The sequence below is a fragment of the Rhinatrema bivittatum genome, chromosome 5, assembly GCF_901001135.1.
Source record: "Rhinatrema bivittatum chromosome 5, aRhiBiv1.1, whole genome shotgun sequence".
In the NCBI taxonomy this organism is placed as follows: domain Eukaryota; kingdom Metazoa; phylum Chordata; class Amphibia; order Gymnophiona; family Rhinatrematidae; genus Rhinatrema; species Rhinatrema bivittatum.
In genome coordinates, this window is record NC_042619.1 from 53,378,299 (window position 1) to 53,402,595 (window position 24,297).

The 24,297-nt window shown below is 45.0% G+C and overlaps 1 protein-coding gene across 3 annotated transcripts in view; it reads left to right on the plus strand.

Moving 5' to 3' along the window:
- PIWIL4 (piwi like RNA-mediated gene silencing 4) overlaps nucleotides 1–24,297 on the plus strand; it is a 379,756-nt gene that overhangs the window by 62,294 nt on the left and 293,165 nt on the right. For all 3 annotated transcript variants that reach the window (XM_029602363.1, XM_029602364.1, XM_029602365.1), the window contains exons 5-7: nucleotides 7,869–8,083; nucleotides 10,185–10,306; nucleotides 13,859–13,939. In XM_029602363.1, coding sequence (XP_029458223.1) covers nucleotides 7,869–8,083; nucleotides 10,185–10,306; nucleotides 13,859–13,939 — 418 coding nt within the window. The remainder of the gene's footprint in view (nucleotides 1–7,868; nucleotides 8,084–10,184; nucleotides 10,307–13,858; nucleotides 13,940–24,297) is intronic.

Sequence of the window (24,297 nt, forward strand, 5' to 3'; positions counted from 1 at the left end):
ATGCTTCATAAGCACCAGAAAAAGAGGGATCTTTTGAGTTTCAGCCCCCACTTAATGGAACTCTCCCTCACCAGACACTTACTGAAAATCTGACTCTTTCAAACAGCATTTAACCCATAGCGACAAGCAGAATTTTGATCCCACTTCCAGTCAACTCTTTGCAGAACTTTCCCTTTCTCTCTCACACCCATTGGAAGAATTAAAATGTATATAATTGTTGCTGTGCTAGTACAGCTCTGTGCCTGTGTAACTCTATACCTATGTAACTATAACCTATTGACACTGTGCTCATGGCCTGTATTTGCACATGCAAATCTTAGAATGTACCCCTCGATTTGTGTAGCACACTTTGAACTCCTTGGCTGGAAAAGTTTGAAACAAATAAATGATAGTAATTTTTTGGTGTACAGTTTCCCTACTGGTATAATGTTACACCATAAAGCAGTGGACCACTGTCTCATCTAGAGCTTTTCACCGTCACTGCCTCTTCTGCACCAGCTTATTCATCAGTTTCTTTTCCTGCCCCAGCCCATATTCACCATTCTCTCTACCCGCAAGTCCATCCCTTCACTCCTCCTCTCCCCCTCCCCCTTCCCCATTTTGGGCCTCCACTGTCTTTTGCTCAGCTCACTTCATCAAAAGCAGAGATGCTTTTGAGGCTGGTCCTGATGCTGATTACCCTCAAAGAGTGGCAGGTGGGCTAGTGACAGCAATAGTATTCAGTGAATCAACATAGGGTCTGTGATCTGGCACACTCACAGATCCCCACAGCAGCTCTGACCTCACAGGGATTATCCCAAGATAAGCAGGGTCTGTGTTTTTTAGCATAGGTTGTGATTATTTTTATTTGATAAATAACCTTTGGCTATAAATTTCCCTAAGTTCTCATATTAGATAAATAGTGCCCTAAAATTTTTATTGCTTCATCAATATGGTCTTGATATTTTGGCTCAAAAATCGGGCTTATATATTGATAGTAACATAGGGGACTTTACATTTGTGTCCAGTAGGTAAATACTGAAATGTGTGGGGTTTTTTTTTAATAATCTTTTTATTTTATTGCAAGTGTGAGCAAACTGACATCACACATGACAAAATATGTCCAATTCTTGAGTACAAATAATATTGAAAACAATATATCATAAAAATAAATATATAAATAGATTAGCAAATTACATAAGACCTTGTTACTCTTCATTATAAAATTTCAAGAACGGAGTCTTGATTCGCTTAAACTTTGGTTTTTTTCCATTTTACTCAATGAGAAAGTCTTTCTGTAAAAGCTATTTCTCAGAATTGATGTCACCTGTGTGTAATTATAGGAACATATTTTCATTGAAGTGCTAGTATAAAGTGTGCTGCCAGCAGTATTTGCAATTGAAAGAGTCAGTCCAGCATCCAAACAAATCCAAAAGAGGGGAAATATCTATTGGATAATTGATCAATCTAGAGATTTCCAGTTTAACCTCCCCTAAAAAGAAGTTGTACATATATATGACCTCCATATTTGAATGTAAGACCCAGCCCTACCACAGCTCTGCTAGAACAAATTATATCCATCTACTTAAAAATTAAAAAAAAAGCTGTTGGAGTTTTGTAAGTTCTATGTACAAGCCTAATCATTAATTTGACCCTCCATAAACAGACATTTTATGCATTGTCTTCCATAATTTTCCCCAGTCCCTTTCATCTAAACTAAGACCCAGATCACTGTCCCATTTGTAACCTCCTATCCGTCTAGGTTCACTTTCTGACTTTTGGGGAGCCTGGGGTAACTCAGGCTCCCCAAAACAAGATCTCCTGGGTTGTGGGCTGGGGGCAGGCATATCTGCAGGGCTAAACTGAGCCGAGGACACCCTCCCAAAAACCTTCACAAATTCACTGCCACTACAGATGGTGTGCTCCAATGAAAGATAATTTATTTAAATAAACTATTCAATCAATCCCAAGATAAAAAAAACAACACACACACACTACCAGAAAAATCAGCAGTTTCACTCTCAGTCCTTTTCCTAGAGTTCAGAACAATTCAAATCACCGTTCTATGTACAACTTTCTCTTCAGCCTTGAACTAGTCCCAACTTCCTTAGCATTCAAAACAGTTTAATTCCAATTTGTTACTCACAGCTTTTAGGATGGCTGCAAGGCAACTCACTCCTTCTATAGATGGAATGCAGCTCTCCAACCCTGCTCAGAGACTCCAATCAGGTACAGGTTCCTTTCTGGTTCTGATGGTCCTCTTTACAGTTTCCTTAATTCAGTCTGTAAATTCTCAGATTAACTTCTTTAGATATCTCTTCACATTTCTCAGGCTTCCTAAGACACCTGTGGGGTATCTCTGCCCAAATCCTCTTCCTTTCCCCTGCAACCCTGGGAGAGGTTCACAACTGCCTCCTCCTGGCTTGGTGACTCTGATGGAGCCCTCTTCCACGTCTAATGGTAATATACCATTTCCAAACTCCAACCCTTAGGGTCTGAACCAGTCTGTTTGTCAGAGAGTTAGAATACACTCCGTCTGACCATTGCATGATCCTACACTTTCTGGAACCTTTCCCCTTTCATAATACCCTTGCCAGTTTTCCTTAGGAGGAAGCACCAATCTCTCAAAAATTATACACTCTGCATCTTCTTGTGGCACACTCTGTGGTATATACTGTCTAGGCCAAATTTGATTTTCAAAATAAGAATAAGTTGGGCTTGTGAATGCTGAGTGGATTTTAAAAGCCGCCCAGATACGCGCGTATCACCCGTAATGTGCACATCTCCAAAGATTCCAAAAGGGTCAGAGTGTGGGCATGGTCTGGGTGGGGAATGGGTGTTTCAGGGTGTGAACTAGAGTTGTGAACATAAATACGTACCCCGGCGTGCACTGAGGTCCCCTGCTGCGTAACTTTACTTCTGCTGTGGATGACCTGTAAGTTAAAAGGTAAAGAAAACTAAGCAGATCTGCAGGGTTTTAAGAGACTGGGCTAACTGGGGGGAGTGAAGACTATTAAACCAGGGAGGTTTGGAAGACCTATATCTTAACTGGGCAAACTGGGGATTAACTGGTAAAACTGGGAATGGCATTGGTGAGCACCCCTGTTAGAATCCTCAGATTTAAGTGGTAGAAGTGGGATTTGCGTGCACATGTGTGTGCGGCCAGACTATTTTATAACATGTGCGTGTATGTTATAAAATGGCTGCATCCCTGGGCGCGGGCCGATGTATGTGCGCAAATGTGCACCAATTTGAAAGCTTCTGTCTCTGTTTTCAAAGAAGAACAAGGAAGCCAAAATTCCCTTTTTAAAGAGTCAAAGGAGGTCAATAAAGAAGCATCACAAAGCTGCCAAAGTAATCTCTACTCCTTAGCCTGCTATTTACATAGACTTGGAAAACATGTATAAACATTTAGGGGCCGATGCCAAAAAAACACCCTGCCTATCAGGGGACCCGGAACCACACGGGCTAGCACCGCCAGGGGTAACCATCTGCGAACTGACGGTCGTCCATCCCGAGCAAATTTGGCTCGGGAGGATCTAGCAGGTGCAGTTGACCAGCAGGGGAACGACTCCACTCTGCCCCCAAGGGACACCGCTGTGGATCAGGGTGAGGTCCCTCCAGACGTAGATATGGGCGACGACGATCAGGATCCAGTAGAACCTAGTACGGAGGGGGATCACCCCCTCATAGTCCAGCTGTTGAAGAGGGAGAAATTGCGCCCCCTTATTCCCCAGGTGCTTGAGGAATTGGGGATAAGACCCTTGCTGGAAGATTCCGACAGCGAGGGAGTGAACCCAGTCTTAGATGGTCTCCGGGGTCAACCTAGTGCTTTTCCCATCCCAAAGAAGATTCAAAAGCTCATCAGCTGGGAGTGGGAATCCCTGGAGGCGGGGCTTAAGGTCGACCAGGTGATGCAAAAACTCTACCCGATAATGGAGGAACATTTAGAATGCCTCAGGGAGCGTGTTTATGTTGGATTAAAAAACCGCAGGACCCTTCATCTTCTGGGACTTTGTCAACTTCTCAGGTGGCTTGTCTGGAGGCGGCGGTAGCATATGTGGCGGATACCTTATATGACTTGCTGCATTAGGTGGCTCGGACTATGGTCTCCTCACTGGCAGTTCGGCGACTCCTATAATTCCGCAGTTGGGCAGCGGATGCTTCCTCCAAGTCACAACTGTGCAGTCTGCCTTTTTGAGGGAAGTTGCTGTTTGGAGAAGATTTGGATCAGCTGATGAAATCTCTGGGGGATTCCAAGGGCAATAAACTGCCGGAAGATAGAAAGCCCTACAGGAAATCATTCGTCCCTCAATCCCGTTTTCGGGATTTCCGAAAAAGCAGGTCGGGGTGGAGTATTCCACCCTCTTGTTCCAGACAGACCTCTTCCTGTACACAGTCCTTTCGCGGCTCCAGTCGTCCTTTCAGAGGTGGTTTCGGTCAGGGAACCAGAACTGGGAAGCCTGCCCAATGAAATCAGGCCCGCCCACTCCTCGGACGGGAAGATCGGGAGCAGGTTGTCCCAATTTGGCTCTCAACCTAGCTTGATGGACTCTCTACCTGGGTAACATCAAGCTAGGTTGAGAGAACATTGCGCAAATCTCATCTTTGGGTGAGTTTCTTCACTCCGTGTTATGGTTTAGCGGTGTTTGGGTGGATTCTTGGGTACTGTGGCAGATGACCATGCCTACGGGGAGGAGCCCCGTGGGGAGCTACAGTACTGGGCTAGACTCAGGATGCACAAACACAGAATTAGCTCTTTTATTGTACAACTTGATGCGTACCACCAGAGGTGGCAGTAGTGAGGTTATCCAGAGGTTGCAGTCCCGGGACCCTCTGCAGAGGGAACTCATCTCACCACGTTGGTGTAGGCGATTCCGTTGTAGGTTTCCCAGGCAAGGCAATGCTGTAGATGAGACAGACTGAGAGTTAGATTACTCACTAGATGGTAGCTGTAAGGTTGGCGATTCCACCAGGCTGAAGTAGATGGTACAGGCACCGAGGCAGGGAGAGCAGGCCCTCGAGGAGCGAGTACCTAATCCCAGTAAGGCACCTGAAATGAAGCAGAGGGCCCCCAAGGAGCGGGTACCCAGGTTAGACAATACCCCGAAGGGCAGAGAGAGAGCTTCCAGCGGCAGCACGGAAGCGGCAGAGTAGCTTAGACCGGCCGAGACCAATCCTTGCTAACTCAATGAGCTAGCAAACAAGTACAGGCTAAATACCCAGATGGCGTGATGTCACTTGAGGGGGATGCCCCTGAGGTTCGTGCCATAGCTGGAATAAAGACGTGGGTAGCGCGTGCACCCTAGGAGGCCCTTGGGAGAAACATGGCGGGAGGCAACGCCACAGCCGTTCCGGGGACGCCAAAGAGTGAGGCTTGCAGATGCAGCGGTAGCCATCTTCCCAAGGCTAGCGGGAGAGCTGAGAAAAAAGTGAGGCACAAGGGTTGAAGCCGTCTGAGACCAACGGACGCAACACTCCGAAGGTCATCAAATCTTTATAGTTAAATATAATATATTTAACTATAAATAGTTAATATATTTAACTATAATATATTTATAGTCAAATATTTATAGTTATTTATAGTTACTGCCTAGTTCGATGTAAACCGAGTTGATTTGATTTGTATCAAGAAAGTCGGTATATAAAAGCCTTCAATAAATAAATAAATAAATACATCTTCACAAGAGAGCACTGTTCTGTTCGTACGTCTCACTTTGAATGTCAAAGTGGCCCCTAACCCCGACACTAATACCTAAACCTCACCTCGAGTGACTAGGTGGGCCTCCCATAGAGATATAAATACCTATCTAGTGTGAGGACATTATGGCTAGGTTCTCTCTCTCTCTCTCTCTCTCTCTCTCTCTCTCTCTCTCTCTCTCTCTCTCTCTCTCTCTCTCTCCCCTGATAGCTAGGTTGGTATGTAGGAAATACAACAATTCTGGCACTTATTGCAAAGTGTGAAAAAGTTATCACAATTTGCACTGATAGTGCTTCACATAGGTATTATTGCAATAAACAGCCTATTACCATAAAACACACCCCTTTTCCTATCACATGCGATATTTAGTGCATTTTGATAAATCCAGGCCTTAGTAGCCGCACTGTTATGACAGTCTGATAGTTGAGCCACCCTGGCCTCTCCTCTCCACATGTTTTTTTTTTAATTCTTAATTTTAAAAAAAATGTTTTCAAAATACATAGTCAAATCTTGACATTTATGAAATATCGAACAAATAAAGAAGAAATAAAAACAAAATAGTAAATTTCTGTCATACAGAAAAAATAGAAGCAATTGTTCTAATGAGACCTCTATTAAATGGGGGCTGCACAGCAAATGAAATTAGAAAAGGAAATATGACCAGAAAAAACATCATAATACCGCTGTTTCATGAAGACTATTATTAATATTAAGTGGAAATAGGTATGGGACCCTCTCTATTTTGCAGAAACCCCTCTAACTGATTGGGTTTGAAAAACATATACTTAATGGTACCCATTTTAACTATATTGTAAATTACTCGCACTTTTTCAAAGTCGACAAATATTGCAAAATAATTGTAAACTCTACGTCAACAAATTGGTTTGTTGAAATATTTTAAAAAATTTTTGGAACCGGATCCCATTAAACAAAATCCCGTTATTTATACAAATGTTTTATAGACCTTCATAACATCCCGCAGTCTTTTTGAGCATCTCTGCTCTTTGTTTAAGCTGCTTATGGGATCATCTTTAATCATAGGTCTTTGATTCACCCGTGTTCAAATTTGTTTTTTGTTTTTATTTTTTTTTAGACAATTTTTCATTTAAATAAAATGTGCATACGGTATTAGAGTCTTATTTCACTTTTTAAGTGATAAAATTCAAGGTACTTCCTTTCCGATGGTAGCAGAGTACAGTTCATTCAGGGTACTTCCCTTCCGATGGTAACAGAATACAGTTTGACGTGACGACATTTCGCGTCCAAAGCTGCCTCAGGAACTTCTCTGGCTGTATGTCAATTCTCCATTGTTGAATGGGATGTTCTCTGTTACATTTTAATTCTTTAGGGCCGCGAACGTATACATCGCGTCGTCGCGCACCGCACCTCTCTCTCTCGCTCTCTCTCCCAGCCCCCGAATCACACACCGCTGCAGGACCATGTAAGAAGGCTCCTCTAAAGTCCCCGGCAGATAACGTCAGGGTCGGGTTTAGGCTGCCCATGGCTGGGGCTCCATCAGAGCTAGTTCCACTTGGCTCCCGGTTGGGAGTCAGGGCCTCCGCTCACCTCTCGCTCTCTCCCAGCCCCCGAATCCCATGTTTTAATAAAACATAAGAGCATATGACTCTGCTGATCACTTTTTAATAAGAACATAAGAATATTTGACTCTGCTGATCACTGAGCAAGACTATTGTGAGAGGATAAGCTCCACTAAGGTTTCTTACCTTAAAACAGCTCCAGCAAATGTAGCACCAGTACTAGGGTGCAAGTATTGGTTGTAGGATATAAAAACATATTTGGTAGATTAATAAGTGCTGCTCTTAACTGTGTTTCCTATTGAAAATATTTTTAGATTTCAATCCTTTTCATAGTGGGGCTCAGCTAATTCGAAGTGTCTGGCATTAAGGTGCATTTGCTAAAAGTATTGCATCTAGTTTGCTGTTTTCTCTGTAAGATATTTTCTGTAATAAACGGTGTATAAGCAACAAAATGAGAGATAAGCCTGAGGGAAGTGAGCGATAAGATTGGAGATCAAACAGGGACAGCAGTATTGCAAGAGGAAGGGAAAATGAGCAGACTAAATTGCGCTTGTGGGGTTTTTCCGGGTAGGATCTTGTTCTATGTTGCTGTGTATGTATATATTCTATTCGTGTAATTGTTTGTTTCAATATTGGTGCATATTCCTCAGGATCTAGTGGCATTCCTCTGAAAATGGTCACAAACCTCTTTGGTTTGGGTTTGCCTAGCAATTGGCGGCTGTTCCAGTACCACGTGACATTCAGCCCAGTTCTTGAATCCAAACGCCTGAAGATTGCTTTGATCTACAGCCATAGTGAGTTTCTTGGTAAAGCCAAAGCATTTGATGGAGCCATTCTTTTTCTTTCCCACAAACTGGAAAATGAGGTAAAATGCTTTGTATTACCTTTGTGTTAATCTTTACTTGCAAAAGTAATTATTCTGACAACTAATTTTCTCAGTTATTGAATGATATTTTTGCAGGCAGATTATAAAGGTTCAGAGAGTTGGCAGCATTAGGGTGATTTTGTGGGAGTTGTTACTTTGTGATAATGTTATTTAATGCCTAGAAGGAATCATCTGGTTTTCTGCAGGCCTCAAAAAATCTACCAGAGGCTATGGGAGGGAAGGTGGGGGAATCACTTATTTGGCAACCTTACTTTATTTCCCCCATCTCTTTCTCCCCTTTAGGCTGTCTCCTAGTCCACCTCTCCATCTGTCTCCCCTTACATCTTCCCACCGCTGCTCCCCAATCTTTTAACCCCCCCCCCCCCCCCCGCCCTCTGTAACTTCCCATCAGCCACTTATCTGTCTGCCTCCTCATCCCACACATCCTTTCCCCTCCATGTGGTCTGTCAACTCCTCCCCAGCCCCCCAGAGCAGCTGGAGCCCATCCCTGATGCGCCTGACACTACAGGCTCTGCTGGTACAAGATGCTGCCATTTACAAATATACAAACTAGTGTGTCTCCATCTCCATCTCCTGGTAGGGGAACATAACCCAGCTGTCTAGGTTGGTCTAGGGGGACTCAAGGAAATCAGCAGGTAAGACTAAATTTCTCTATTAAAATGCATTGTAGGACTAAGGGACATTTTTAATATTACTAATATTTGAACCTTAGATGGGTTCAAAACTTAAATTGCTGGCTACAGTGTTGCTGTCAGATACAGTCATTAGAAAGAAAAAGTTTTAGCACAGCATAAATGTTGGTGAAATGAATAATTAGTGAAAAATATTGAGGGCAATATTGAGTTTCTGTGCAGCTTGACTAGTTATCTGGCTAACTTAGCTCATATATTCAGCCACACAGCAATGCTGCTGAATATATCCTGCTATCTTAGCCTGGATTCATCATTCAGAATGATGAATCCTGCGAAAAGGGGGGGGGGGGGGCAGGCCTGTGAAAGCCCGCAGCCTTCGCACCATGGCGGTGCGATTTTGGCAGCTGCGGTGTGCCGGCTTTCACACTGAATAGCGCCACCGTGAAAGGTGGCGCTATTCGGTGTGCTACTGTCTACAATAACGTTAGTAACATTATTGCCGGCAGCGAAGCCACCACCGACTCCGCCCCTCCCCGCCACGACTCCGCCCCACCCCGACTCCACCCCACCCTGACTCCGCCCGCAGTCTAATTTGCATGCTATAGCAAGCAAAAAGGACCTTATCACATGTGATAGAGGCTTATCACACGCGATACGGCCGTATTGTGTGCGATAAGCCTTTGGAAAATAACCCCCTTAGTTAGCTGGATATGTTTATTTGGCTAACTTTACGATAGTTCTATGGCCCGACCAGACTTACAAGGTCATTCTTTATTATGTGATGTGCCAGTATCGTGGTGGTATTCTAATTAGGGGAAGGGGAGGAGTGTGGATGGGATTTGGGTGCAGTTATCTCCCGGCATTGCTGTAGGCGATAATGTTTTTCACATTATTGCCAGTAGCACCGTGAGAAATAACTACACCTTTTCCTGTGGTGCCATGGGGGTGATAGTGTGCAGCGCGGCCACACTGCAGCAGGCGAAACCGCACCTCCATGATGTGGCCGGCTGCCCTTTATCACCCCTCGCCCCCTTTTTTTTTTTTTTTTGCATCTCATCATTCTGTTATAAATGAATCTAGGGGTTAGCCGGATAAGTTATCTGGCTAACTCTGAATATCCTAGTTAGCTGGATAATTTAAGTTGGCTCCTCCCCGGAACGCTTTCACCCCGCCCACCACTTTGCTGACTATTTAGCTGGATAAGTAGTTATCCTGCTAATTGGCGACTGTTCAGCAGGGCTGGATATTCAGCTGCCGCTGCTTAGCCAAATAAGTCCCAACTTATCCAGCTAAGTAGTGCAGAATATCACCCTCAGTCAATTTAAGTCTTGAATGTTTATCTGTATGCTCATCTTTAAGAAAACCTCCCTATATAAGAAAATGCTGTTTGAAGCTTAAAACTTACACAGTCCCTAGAACTATAGTTAATTAAACATTTTTTTCTAAAGGTCACAGAGCTCTCAACTGAAACCAAAAATGGTGAGACTGTAAAAATAACCATCACGCTAATAAGTCAGCTTCCACCTGGATCCCCAGTGTGCATTCACTTCTTCAATATCCTTTTCAAGAAGTAAGTTGTTGCTTCTGGTTCTTAATGTTCTGATGAGTAACAGTGAAAAAGATAGAAAGTTTTTGATATCTAAACACAGTTTACAATACAAATTATTATGTAAATAGTTATTGTTATGGTTAAGCGGTGTTTGGGTGGATTCTTGGGCACTGAGGCAGATGACCATGCCCATGGGGAGGAGCCCCGTGAGGCGCCACAGTACTGGGCTAAATGCAGACACACAAACACAGAGTTAGTTCTTTTATTAAACAGCTTGAAGTGTACCACCAGAGGTGGCAGTAGTGAGATAGTCTGGATGTTGCAGTCTCAGGACCCTTGGCAGAGGGAACCCTTCTCACCCCGTTGATAAAGGGGAATTCCGGTACAGGTTTCCCAGCAAGGCAGCGCTGTGGATGAGATAGATTGAGCATTAGATTATTCACTAGATGGTTGCTGTTAGTATGCGATTCCACCAGGATAGAAGAAGTTGGTAGCGGCACTGAGGCAGGGAGAGCAGGCCCTCGAGGAGCGAGTTACTGATCCCTGTAAGGCACCTGAAATAAAGCAGAGGGCCCCCAAGGAGCGGGTACCCAGGTTAGCAATACCCCGAAGGGCAGAGAGAGAGCTTCCACTGGCAGCAAGGGAAGTGGCAGAGTAGCTTAGACCGACCGAAACCAATCCTTTGCTAACTCAATGAGCTAGCAACAAAGTACAGGCTATATACCTGGATGGCGTGACGTCAGTAGAGGGGAACACCCCTGAGATTCACGCTAATGCTGGAATAAAGACGTGGGTGGCGTGTGCGCGAGCACCCTAGTAGGCCCTTGGGAGGAGCATGGCAGGAGGCAGCACCATAGCCATTCCGGGGACGCTGGAGAGGTCGGCTTGTAGACGCGGCGGCAGCCATTTTCCCAAGGGAAGCGGGAGGAGCCATGAACAAGGTGAGGCAAACGGGGCGAAGCCGTCTAGCACCGACGGACGCAACAGTTATTAATTTTGAGGATAGTTTTGAAAGCCATTTCTACAGGTAAAACAGTGCCGTGCCCATGGAAATGGGTTTTTACAAAATAGCCCGCCCGATATTCAGTCAAATGTTTGTGCTTATAGCCTGTACGCACATAAGTTTACCTGCGAATGCATTCCGAGAGGCAAGAGTGGGGAAAGGTTTATATTTATGTGCATACTTTCACATTTTTAAAAGAGTAAGAGTATTTTTCCCTTAAAAATCTATTTATACACATTAGCTGGAGCAAGTGTGTATGGGTAGTTTTCTGGGATAATTTTCAAAGGAAAAGTATCATATTTTTTGCTCAATAAGATGCACTTTTTTTTCCCCAAAAGTGGGGGGAAAATGTCTGTGTGTCTTATGGAGCGAATATAAAAAAAAACAAATCAAAATCTAACTACAACCCCCCACCCTCCTGACCCCCCCCAAGACTTGCCAACGACTTGCCAAAAGTCCTTGGTGGTCCAGCTGGGGTCCAGGAGCGATCTCCTGCACTGGGCCGTTGGCTGCCAGTAATCAAAATGGCCAAGATGGCACCGGCCGTCCATTGCTCCTACCATGTGACAGGGGCCGACCAATGGTGCAGGTAGCCCCTGTGACATAGTAAGGGCAAAGGGCCATCGGCGCCATTTTGATTACTGGCAGCTGATGGCCCAAGTGCAGGAGATCGATCCCGGACCCACGTTGGACCACCAGGGACTTTTAGCAAGTCTTGGGGGGGGGGGGGGGTCAGGAGGGTGGAGGGTTGTAGTTAATTCAATTTAAAGGGTTGGGATGGGGGTTTTTTTTGTTTGTTTTTTTTCCCCACAGAAAGAGAATGATAAATGTTTTCTGATATGGGGAGTGGACCGGAGTGGACCGAAATGACCCTCCCCAGACCTGAAAACGAAATGGGAACAAAAAAGATTTTTATGCACTCCCCTAATTTGCTCCATAAGACATACAGATGCCCGGGAACAGAGCTGGTTCAGCAACCTTTTTTTTTTTTAATTTTCCCCCTCTGAATCCTAGGTGCATTTATGGTCAGGTGTGACTTATGGAGCGAAAAATACAGTATATATGGCAGAGCCAAAACTCTTGAATGGAGCATCTGGAAAACAGATCTGTTTGGGCAGGGCACTATTTGAAGGACTGAGAAGTAGTGATAACTACAGTAATCGTGTCCAAAATATAGTACTTCATTAAAATTGGAACTGCAGATACTATTTAAGTGGTCTTGCAAACACCTCTCATTCATCTGCTCACCCAAGGACAAATCAGAACTAAAATTTTGATTGTGTCTTGAATAAGTGGAGCAATAAAATGTAGTAACCCATATAAAAAATGAAATAATCAGACTGAGCCATTAGCTGTGTGTGAGACCCAGATTTGATTTCAAAACTCAGATCCTTGCCTCTTGAGCTGATAGTCATAGTCCACAGGAGAGAGGGAATCTGGGCTATTGTACAGCAGTGATACCTGCAGTCTGGTTTGAGTGCACCTATGCTAGTTTCCAGAAGAGAACTGTGGTCAGTACCTCTCATCTAGAGGGCTATCACTGCAAAATGACTTTTCTAGGAAGGAGGGAAGAAAGGAATTTAAACAATGGGTTAAATTCCTGGATAGCCTTCCTGGATAGCCAGTGGTAGAATCCAAACTGTCCAAACTGTTATAACAACAGTTTGGACAGTTTCCAGTTGGACTAGAAGCTCATAGAGTTGGAGGACATTGCCAGGCAAAACAAAAAAAAATGAAATTAAGTTATAAGTACAAGCTTTTTGTCCCATCTAAAAAATTCCTGGGTAAAAATTTAAGACATCACATTTCTTTTTAACAGTCAAAAATGTTCATTCTGCCAATTTTAGGGGTGTTGATTACAGATCTAGTAGTTGCTTTGGTTTAGGCATTGTTCTGAGGGGTTTGAGACATTCATTCTTTTTACCTGGCAGTTTTGATACATTTTTAAAATGTCTCTTTCTCCATATGATGAATTAAACTATATTAATGGTCATATTTCTGTTTAACATTCTCAGTCTGTTCTATTGCTAATATTTCATGCTTGTGTGAACTGTTGGCATACTTCTAATGAAAAATAAACAAAACAGCTGGTTTGGAGCGAAACATGGTCCATGTCGGCAAGTTTTTGAAATAAGTACTGCACCATTTCTTGGTATTGTTTAAGGTCTTTTGAGAACAACAGTGCACCAGTAATTGGTGATTTTTTATATTAGCACAGATTGCATTGCCAGTTTTAAGGCCAGGTTGAATAATACTGCCCATTGAGATGCTGGACTTTCTATTTATTATTGGAAATTTGAAATGTTTTTTTTCACCTATGATGGCTGTAAAAGCATTTTTGAGTACAGATGAGTCTTGATTTGAGTGCCTGAGTCTGAGGTTTTTCCTTTTCATATTTATATATCCAGTGAGATGCAGTCATTTTTGATACTTAGAATTTTGAATAAATTGTTTTTGACAAAATTTGTTAGCCAGTGGTGTTAATTTTATTTTTGTATTTGTTCCACTGGGAAAATGTTTATACTTGTCTTTTATTTGACATTTTTAACCAAACCATTTCATATTTCTAGGATTTTGAAAAAGCTGTCCATGTACCAAGTTGGAAGAAACTACTACAATCCCTCTGATCCTGTGCATATTCCCCAGCACAGGTATCTTTACTCTTTTATATTATTATTGTAAAATGTATTTATTTCCTTCCAACCTACATAAAAATAATTTATCATAAAATTATACAATATAATTTAACATCAAATAACAAATAAAAACAATCAATACTCACAAAATACATTACCAGACAGCAAAAATCCCGACAGCAAAATTTAACATACTCATTTTATCAAAAGTCTTCCTTAAACCTCCAACCATACTCCATTAATCATGAATCACATCATTCAAAAGCTGGGTAAATAACCAGGTTTAAAAATTTTTTCAAAAGCACAAAAGATCTCAGTAAATCTCAATGCTAGAGACAGAAAATTCGATTTTTGGAGCTACCACCAATAATACTCTAGATAGATGTCTTTCCAACTTGATCTCTCTAATTGTTGGAAACATAAGGAGATCGAGTTGAGAGGAACATAGTAATCTTTGTGGCACATACTTCAAGATTTTCCTTACAAGATACTGCAGTGTCTGTTTATGAAAACTCTTAAAAAGCAACATCAAAAGCTTAAACTGAAAACAATATTGAATCAGGAACCAATAAAGCTTCCGAAGCATTAGGTGTAATACAGTCATTCCTTTTTATGCCCCAATTAGTCTAGCCGCCTTGTTTTGAATAAATTGCAACTGGGCTAGCAAATTTTTTGGGAGCCCAAGAAAGTGTTATGGCTATGGCTGCTGTGCAACCGCCTCACCACCAGGGGTCCCTCTAGAGCTGGCTCTCCTGACAGGCCCAGTCTATCTCCCTTCTCCTCTCTATGTTCTGGGCTTTCCCTTATAACCCTGCCTGACAGTTCCCTCAGGGCTTCGGCATCGAGCTCGCCTGGGCTCCCTGCTCTAGCCTTCCTTGCTTGCTGTGCGTGTGGTCCTTTGACCTTGCTTTGCCTAGCCTTGCCTTGCCTTCGGGCCTTTTCTCTTGCCTTGCCTTGCGTGGCCTTCGGGCCTTCTGTCTTGCCTTGCCTTGCCTTGCGTGGCCTTCGGGCCTTCTGTCTTGCCTTGCCTTGCCTTGCGTGGCCTTCGGGCCTTCTGCCTTGTCTTGCCTTGCCTTGCCTTGCGTGGCCTTCGGGCCTTCTGCCTTGCCTTGCCTTGCGTGGCCTTCGGGCCTTCTACCTTGCCTTGCCTTGCCTTGCCTTGCGTGGCCTTCGGGCCTTCTGTCTTGCCTTGCCTTGCGCGGCCTTCGGGCCTTCTACCTTGTCTTGTCTTGCCTTGCGTGGCCTTCGGGCCTTCTGTCTTGCCTTGCCTTGCCTTGTGCGGCCTTCGGGCCTTCTACCTTGTCTTGTCTTGCCTTGCCTTGCGCAGCCTTCGGGCCTTCTACCTTGTGCTGTGTATGGTCTTCGGACCTTCTGCCCTGACCTGCCTTGCCCTGCTTACTGTGTGTGGCCTACGGGCCTTCTGTGTGTGTGTGTGGCCTACGGGCCTTCTGACCTGCCTTGCCCTGCTTACTGTGTGTGGCCTACGGGCCTTCTGACCTGCCTTGCCCTGCTTACTGTGTGTGGCCTACGGTCCTTCTGTGTGTGTGTGGCCTACGGGCCTTCTGACCTGCCTTGCCCTGCTTACTGTGTGTGGCCTACGGGCCTTCTGTGTGTGTGTGGCCTACGGGCCTTCTGACCTGCCTTGCCCTGCTTACTGTGTGTGGCCTACGGGCCTTCTGACCTGCCTTGCCCTGCTTACTGTGTGTGGCCTACGGGCCTTCTGTGTGTGTGTGGCCTACGGGCCTTCTGACCTGCCTTGCCCCGCTTACGGTGTGTGGCCTACGGGCCTTCTGTGTGTGTGTGGGCTACGGGCCTTCTGACCTGCCTTGCCCCGCTTACGGTGTGTGGCCTACGGGCCTTCTGACCTGCCTTGCCCCGCTTACGGTGTCTGGGCTACGGGCCTTCTGTGTCTGTGTGGCCTACGGGCCTTCTGACCTGCCTTGCTCTGCCTCCTGCCCTGACCCAGCCTGAACCTAGACACTGCCATCTGCCGCCTGCCCTGATCCAGCCTGAACCTAGACACTGCTATCTGCCTCCTGCCCTGACCCAGACCCTGCTAACTGCCGCCTGCCCTGACCCAGCCTAGACCCAGACACTGCTACTTGCTGTCTGCCCTGACCCAGCCGGGACCCAGACACGGTTTCCAGCCATCCCTGTCTCTCCCCACCTGGAGCCACCCTTTTGGGTGGTGTTCACTACCCCTGAACTCAGCCCAAGCGTAACAGAAAGACTATATTACAGTAATCTATTCTTGAGATAACTAATAACTTGCATAACCAGTCTTAAATCTTGTGACAAATAATATTGGATTTGGCAAATTAGCCTCAGATAATAATATGCAGCCTTGGCTACTAATGATATGTCATCATGCATTGTTAAATCAGATTCAAGCCATACCCTCAAATTTCAAACCAATCCTAGTAGGTGTTAGCTGTTGAATAAACAATAAAATGGAATAATCAGGCTTTAGATGGGGTGGGCCAACACAACATTTCTGATTTTTGAGGTTAACTTGAGCCTGTTTTCTTGGCACCGGTTTGAAATTTTAGACAAACTTATTAGTAAAAATTTGTTCCTCAAGAATTCACTGGAAAAAAATTAGCAAATTTTCTCTCATGCATATTCATTGTGGATATCCTGAAAACTCGGCTGCCTGGGGGTCCCCAGGACAGGGTTGGGAACCACTGGTCTAAGCATTGCAAAAAAAAAAAAAGTACAATGTAAGAGATTTTAACAAACTACACACAGAAAGCATAAAAATATTAAATCAACAAGGGGAAATCCAGCGCCAAGAAAAAAACTGCCCATCAAAACCATCTGAAGCTTCTCAATCCACTGCAGAGCAACACCCTCCCATTCTATGCAATGTTAGCTAAGGCAGTAAAATATTGTTCTCTACCATATTAAATGCAGCAGTAAAATCTAAAAGAACTATAAAAGCTTCTTCCCTATGATCTAACCTTCTATGTAAATCATCTATGTAAACAATATGGGGTAGGTTTTAAAAGATGCGTGCACGTCCATGTTCGTGCAGTTCCCGGCGCGCACACATGGATGCACTGATTTTATCCACAAACCAAGGAGAGAGGAGATTCAACTCACTCACCAAATCTAAGCAACGACTCTCAATGAACTTGTTATCCAACAATTAATTTCCCGGCAAATGACAATATCATAAAGATTGTTGCTCTAGTGTTGTAATCTGCAGCCTCTCACCACGCAATGGGTCGCAGGCCGTTATCAGCTTACAGAGCTTAGTGTAGTATAATCATTTACTGTCATTTGTCCACCCACCAAATACCTTTATTCAATAACCCATCTTATAAAATTATTACTATATTTCTCAAATTGTAAACTTTAACTGAACAGAAACGTTCTTTAAAAGTCAAGTTCATCACACATAGGAATACTTAGCCATAAATTTTCATCGAGCAGCTACAATGCTTTGCTGTTCAATTTCAACATCCCAACATGTTTCGACTGAAATATCAGTCTTCTTCAGGGGAAACGTAATATCTCGAATCAGGCCAACATATTCATTTTATCCTAAAAGTTAAAAACCAAAAATTAAAAGGACACACTCAAAGCAGACCACACAGCTAGAAATCTAAGCTAAACCAATGAATAGTATGAAATTCATTGTTGCAACATATAGAAATATGCTACACTTACCCGGACCAAAGTTACAGGTCTCTCTAGAGATTCAAAAATGGCGCCTCAGCGTTCTAGTTGGTCACTACAGTCGTACTCACGCTGAATTTAAACACATCCCATCCATTCCAGCAACCGGAAATCCGGATACTCTGTGCCCAATAAACTACATTGCCCATAATTCTATGCTCTTAAACCACCCTAATTTCTTTAAAAGACCGACCAGTCGATGTCTTTGTTTAATCCTTCTGGATCCACCGTGTTAAAATAGTAGATCCATTTTTGCTCTCTTTGAAGAAGATACCCATCAAAGTCTCCTCCACGATTCTTAGGCAAAGGTTTTTCTATTACAGCAAATGTGAGATCATCAAACGTGTGAAAATGTGAAAGGCAGTGCTGCACTACCGGCGCTTCTACCTTACCACGTGTGATGGCGCTCCTATGTTCGATCATGCGGGTCTTTAAAGAACGTATGGTTTTACCAATATATAAACGAGGGACACGGGCACCATAACCCGTAGATCACGCCTTTAGACTCGCAGTTGGTGAGAGAACGAAAATGAAATTTACCATTGCAAAAAACGGTTAAAACACTGCCAGCAAAAGATTGAGTGCATACAGTGCAATTCCCACAAGGGAAGTGTCCATTAATACCAAGGTCTCTGTTCTCTCCATCACCCTTTTCATCTGCGAAATCAGAATGTACAATCATGTCCCTCAGGTTTCTTCCTCGCTTAAAGGCAAACCTGGGAGGTTCATTGAACCCTTCATGTAGATGTAAAATGTGCCAAAAATTTTTTATGATGTTCTGGACTTTATAGACTTGGGAAGAGAAAGGCAATACACACACCAGCCTATTATTGTCTTGTTGAACACTCTTAGGCAGAAACAATAAATCTCTGTTGATCCAGCGTGCTCGCTTATACGCCTTCCTAACAATCTGAGGAGGATAACCTCTTTGTTGGAAATTCTGGCTCATCACTTGGGCTTTCGATTTGTACTCTCTAATGTCTGAACACAATCTTCTTAACCGCAAAAATTGACCGTAAGGTAGATTGTTGCGTAAATGATGAGGATGACAGCTGTCATACCGTAACAACGTGTTTCTGTCGGTCGGTTTGCGATATATAGAAAATTTGAACCCCATAGGTTGTAACGTAATTGAAATGTCCAAGTAAGCTACTCGGTTCTTATCAAAAGTGTATGTAAACTTCAAATTGGTATCACAACCTTCCAACCATTCCATAAATACTGTAAATTCATTAAGTTCACCCTCCCATACCACCAGAATATCGTCAATGTATCGTCTCCATAATTTTATATGGTTGTTAAAGGGATTGTCTTTCACAAATTTTTCTTCAAAATTCCCCATATAAAGGTTAGCCACATCAGGTGCCATTGTGGCACCCATAGCCACCCCTTTCCTTTGGAGAAAAAATTCATTGTTAAACATGAAAAAATTTTGTTCCAGGGCTATACGTGCCAGATTGACTAAAAATGTAGATGGAATACGAGATGCCAGTCCACTCAATTTGGCTGCAATAATTTCAATGGCCTCTTGCTGTGGAATATTCGTATAAAGCGAAACCACATCAATTGTAGCCAGCGCCAAACGGTTATTGGGGAATAATTGTGCCGTCAAAAAATCTAACTGACACATCAAATCAGACGAGTCCCTAACATATGATGGGAGTTTACTCACCATCGGTGCTAAAAATTTGTCGACGAAAATAGATAGTGGTTCCAACAGTGAACCCCTGGTAGACACAATGGGTCTACCAGGTGGATTCACTAATGTCTTGTGAACTTTCGGCAATATGTATAATACAGGTATCTTTGGAAAATCAACTGTCAAAAATCTCTTCTCACGAGACGTAATCCAAAACCTAGAAAAGGCCATTTCAACCAAACAATCAATGTCTTTTTTCATTTCTATGGTGGGGTCTTCTGATAGTCTAGAATAATAAACTGGATCGTTCACCTGACGCATCACTTCAGTCCGGTATTTCTCTACGTCCATTACAACCACCGCTCCACCTTTATGACAATTGAAGAATCTTGTTTAAGTTCAATTAATGCACTGTGTTCAGACTCAGAAATATTAGATTCGTTTATGAATACCAACTTCTGTAGATCACGTATCTCTTTCACCACTAAATCTCTAAACGTACTAATAGCAGGATCCATGATACCCGGGGGACACCACTTAGTTTTAGGAAAAACTATTGAGGAATCACTCTGCCACACATGATTTTCAAAATAGACCCTAAGCCAGAGTTGGCGAATGAATTTATACAAGTGTTTCTCGACTTCAAAAAGATCAAATCTTACAGTTGGTACATACGATAATCCTTTCTCTAGTACAGCTATTTTCTTATCACTTAATGTACAAGAAGATAAATTGATTACCGTTGACTCACTTAATCTTGATCCTGTTGCGAGCGCGTGACTGGACGGGATCGAGTTTGTTGTTGACTCGTTTTGGATCCTCGACCCACAAACTTGGAGTTTTTTTGCTCTTGAAACTTCACTCGTCTATTCTGTTTTCCATCATTGGAATTTGTGCCGTCTTCACCAGACGACGACGATGAACTTGAGTTCTCAAAATTGCGTGATTTTTTATTCTGGTTGCGCTTATAATTCGGTTGCATCCAGTAATACACAGAACCCTTATTATAATCGCGTTCATTGCGTAAAAATTTTTCCATTTTAGTCTGTTTGATTTGTCCTGCCATAGCCTCTACTGCCTTCTCGGTTTCATCAAATTTAAGCTCAAATTCCTGAGCAGGCAAAAATGGATCTACTATTTTAACACGGTGGATCCAGAAGGATTAAACAAAGACATCGACTGGTCGGTCTTTTAAAGAAATTAGGGTGGTTTAAGAGCATAGAATTATGGGCAATGTAGTTTATTGGGCACAGAGTATCCGGATTTCCGGTTGCTGGAATGGATGGGATGTGTTTAAATTCAGCGTGAGTACGACTGTAGTGACCAACTAGGACGCTGAGGCGCCATTTTTGAATCTCTAGAGAGACCTGTAACTTCGGTCCGGGTAAGTGTAGCATATTTCTATATGTTGCAACAATGAATTTCATACTATTCATTGGTTTAGCTTAGATTTCTAGCTGTGTGGTCTGCTTTGAGTGTGTCCTTTTAATTTTTGGTTTTTAACTTTTAGGATAAAATGAATATGTTGGCCTGATTCGAGATATTACGTTTCCCCTGAAGAAGACTGATATTTCAGTCGAAACATGTTGGGATGTTGAAATTGAACAGCAAAGCATTGTAGCTGCTCGATGAAAATTTATGGCTAAGTATTCCTATGTGTGATGAACTTGACTTTTAAAGAACGTTTCTGTTCAGTTAAAGTTTACAATTTGAGAAATATAGTAATAATTTTATAAGATGGGTTATTGAATAAAGGTATTTGGTGGGTGGACAAATGACAGTAAATGATTATACTACACTAAGCTCTGTAAGCTGATAACGGCCTGCGACCCATTGCGTGGTGAGAGGCTGCAGATTACAACACTAGAGCAACAATCTTTATGATATTGTCATTTGCCGGGAAATTAATTGTTGGATAACAAGTTCATTGAGAGTCGTTGCTTAGATTTGGTGAGTGAGTTGAATCTCCTCTCTCCTTGGTTTGTGATTAATTCAGGAGAGGTAGTTGCTTCATAATAATTGATTATTGCACTGATTTTATAACATGTGCACGCTGGCACACGCATGTTATAAAATTGGGTGGCCGCATGCACTTGTGCACTGGATTTTACAATCCGCATGTGCGGGTGGCGCACACAAGGGGGGTGGTGAACTTTTGCAATTTCCGCACGACGACGCAATCAGGCTGTTACACCTGTCGGTCGCAGATGGCTGCGAACACTGTTGCTCACCTCTCTTTACACTTCCCTGACTCCATGGAGTAGACTGGCAGCCTTCGCCAGCTGCTGACGGCCTGCCTCTACAGCTCCCAGGCCTCCCATGGTGGCATGGACGCTGCTGACCGCCATCTTGCCATTGGGATTCTTTAGGTGCGCGCACGGGCCAGTCTTAAGCACGTCATCCGGAGGGGGCGTCCCCTCCGGATGACGTCATCCCTTCAGGATATTTAAACCAGCTGGCCATGCTTACTGATGACTTGGCAAAGAGAACCATCCTTGCTAAATCCGCCTTGCTCTCAGAGGACCTGTGTTCCAGTTCCTGTTCCTGGCGTAGACGTCTCGGGTACCCGCACCTCGGGGGCCCTCTTCTCGTCTTTGGCTATCCGCTCCTCGGAGGGCCTGTTGCCTGGGACCCTGCCTGCCCCGCTCCCCGGGGCTTTCCTGGAACCATCACTACTCTCTTCGTGAGTACCCCGCTCTGCGGACCACTTCCTGTTCTACCGAGGACCTCTGGCGTACCCCGCTCTGCGGACCATTACCATCTCTACGGAGGAATCCCTCGGACGTATCCCGCTCTGCGGGCCTTTACCAACTCTACTGTGGACCTCATTGGTGTTCCCCGCTCTGCGGTCTAGTGTCACCTCTACTGAGGATCCTCACCAGTGTACCCCGCTCCGCGGACCATTACCATCTCTACTAAGGACTTCATCGGTGTACCCTGCCCTGCGGGTCACTACCATCTCTACTGAAGACCTCATTGATGTACCCCGCTCTGCGGACCATTATCAACGCTACGGAGGTATTCACACTGGGCTTCCCCCATTCCACTGACCCTGTGTCTCTGGGTCTGTGAGACCTCCTCTCTGGCACTCCCGCTCCACGGGTAGTGCGTCTATCTCTTTAATAAAGACTCTAGACTGATACTGTGTCTGACATCACTGAGACCTCGCCTCCCAATGGTGAGGCTCACGGGGCTCCTCCCTGTGGGCGGTACCATCTCTCACCTCTGCCTAGGGCCCACATACTAACTAAATCCTAACACAGGCCATTTCCAGTTCCCTACCCCCTTACCTAAACTGCTTCCCTCTTTCCCTCTCTTTCCCACCCCCTAAACCTTACCGATCTATCTTTTTTTTTTGATTCACAACTTACTTCATGGCCGGAGCTGAAGTACGTTGCACGCGCTGGCCAGCTGCTGGCGCATGAGTGATCAGGACAGAATACAATGGCGCTGCCTTGGCCCGCCCCTTTGAAGAGGCCTAGCACTTGTGCGTGTACCGGGGTTTTTCCCAGGACAAGCAGGATGGTAGTCCTCACATATAGGTGATGTCACTGGACGGAGACCTATCACAGAAAACTTTCTGTCAAAGTTTCTAGAAAGCTTTGACTGGCACACTGAGTGCAGTGAGCATGCCCAGCATGCCATTATTCCTGTGTCCACAGGGGCCTCCCCTCAGTCTCTTTTTTTCTGTGCTGCAGTTTGCCTCGTGTTCAGGAGCTCTGTGAGAGATTTCTCACCACCTTTCCTTACGGAAATACTTGAAGTTTTACTTCACAAATAATTTTTCATAAGAACATAAGAAACATAAGAAAATGCCGTACTGGGTCAGACCAAGGGTCCATCAAGCCCAGCATCCTGTTTCCAACAGTGGCCAATCCAGGCCATAAGAACCTGGCAAGTACCCAAACACTAAGGGGCGGATTTTCAGAGCCCTGCTCGCGTAAATCCGCCCAAAACCGGGCGGATTTACGCGAGCAGGGCCCTGCGCGCCGGGAAGCCTATTTTACATAGGCCTCCCGGCGCGCGCAGAGCCCCGGGACTCGCGTAAGTCCCGGGGTTCTCCGAGGGGGGCGTGTCGGGGGCGGGCCCGGTCGTCGCGGCGTTTCGGGGGCGTGTCGGCAGCGTTTTGGGGGCGGGTACGGGGGCGTGGCTACGGCCCGGGGCGGTCCGGGGGCATGGCCGCGCCCTCCGTACCCGCCCCCAGGTTGCGGCCCGGCGCGCAGGAGGCCCGCTCGCGCGCAGGGATTTACGCCTCCCTCCAGGAGGCGTAAATCCCCCGACAAAGGTAAGGGGGGGTTTTAGACAGGGCCGGGTGGGTGGGTTAGGTAGGGGAAGGGAGGGGAAGGTGAGGGGAGGGCAAAGGAAAGTTCCCTCCGAGGCCGCTCCGATTTCGGAGCAGCCTTGGAGGGAACGGGGGTAGGCTGCGCGGCTCGGCGCGCGCCGGCTATACAAAATCCATAGCCTTGCGCGCGCCGATCCAGGTTTTTAGCAGATACGCGCGGCTCCGCGCGTATCTACTAAAATCCAGCGTACTTTTGTTTGCGCCTGGAGTGCAAACAAAAGTAGGCTATTCGCGCGCCTTTTAAAATCCGCCCCTAAGTCTATTCCATGTTACCATTGCTAATGGCAGTGGCTATTCTCTAAGGGGCGGATTTTAAAACGAGCGCGAATAGCCTACTTTTGTTTGCGCTCCAGGCGCAAACAAAAGTACGCTGGATTTTAGTAGATACCGCTAAAATCCTGGATCGGCGCGCGCAAGGCTATCGATTTCGTATAGCCGGCGCGCGCCGAGCCGCGCAGCCTACCCCCATTCCCTCCAAGGCCGCTCCGAAATCGGAGCGGCCTCGGAGGGAACTTTCCTTTGCCCTCCCCTCACCTTCCCCTCCCTTCCCCTACCTAACCCACCCGCCCGGCCCTGTCTAAACCCCCCCCTTACCTTTGTCGGGGGATTTACGCCTCCCTCCGGGAGGCGTAAATCCCCGCGCGTCAGCGGGCCTCCTGCGCGCGGGGACGCGACCTGGGGGCGGGTCCGGAGGGCGCGGCCACGCCCCCG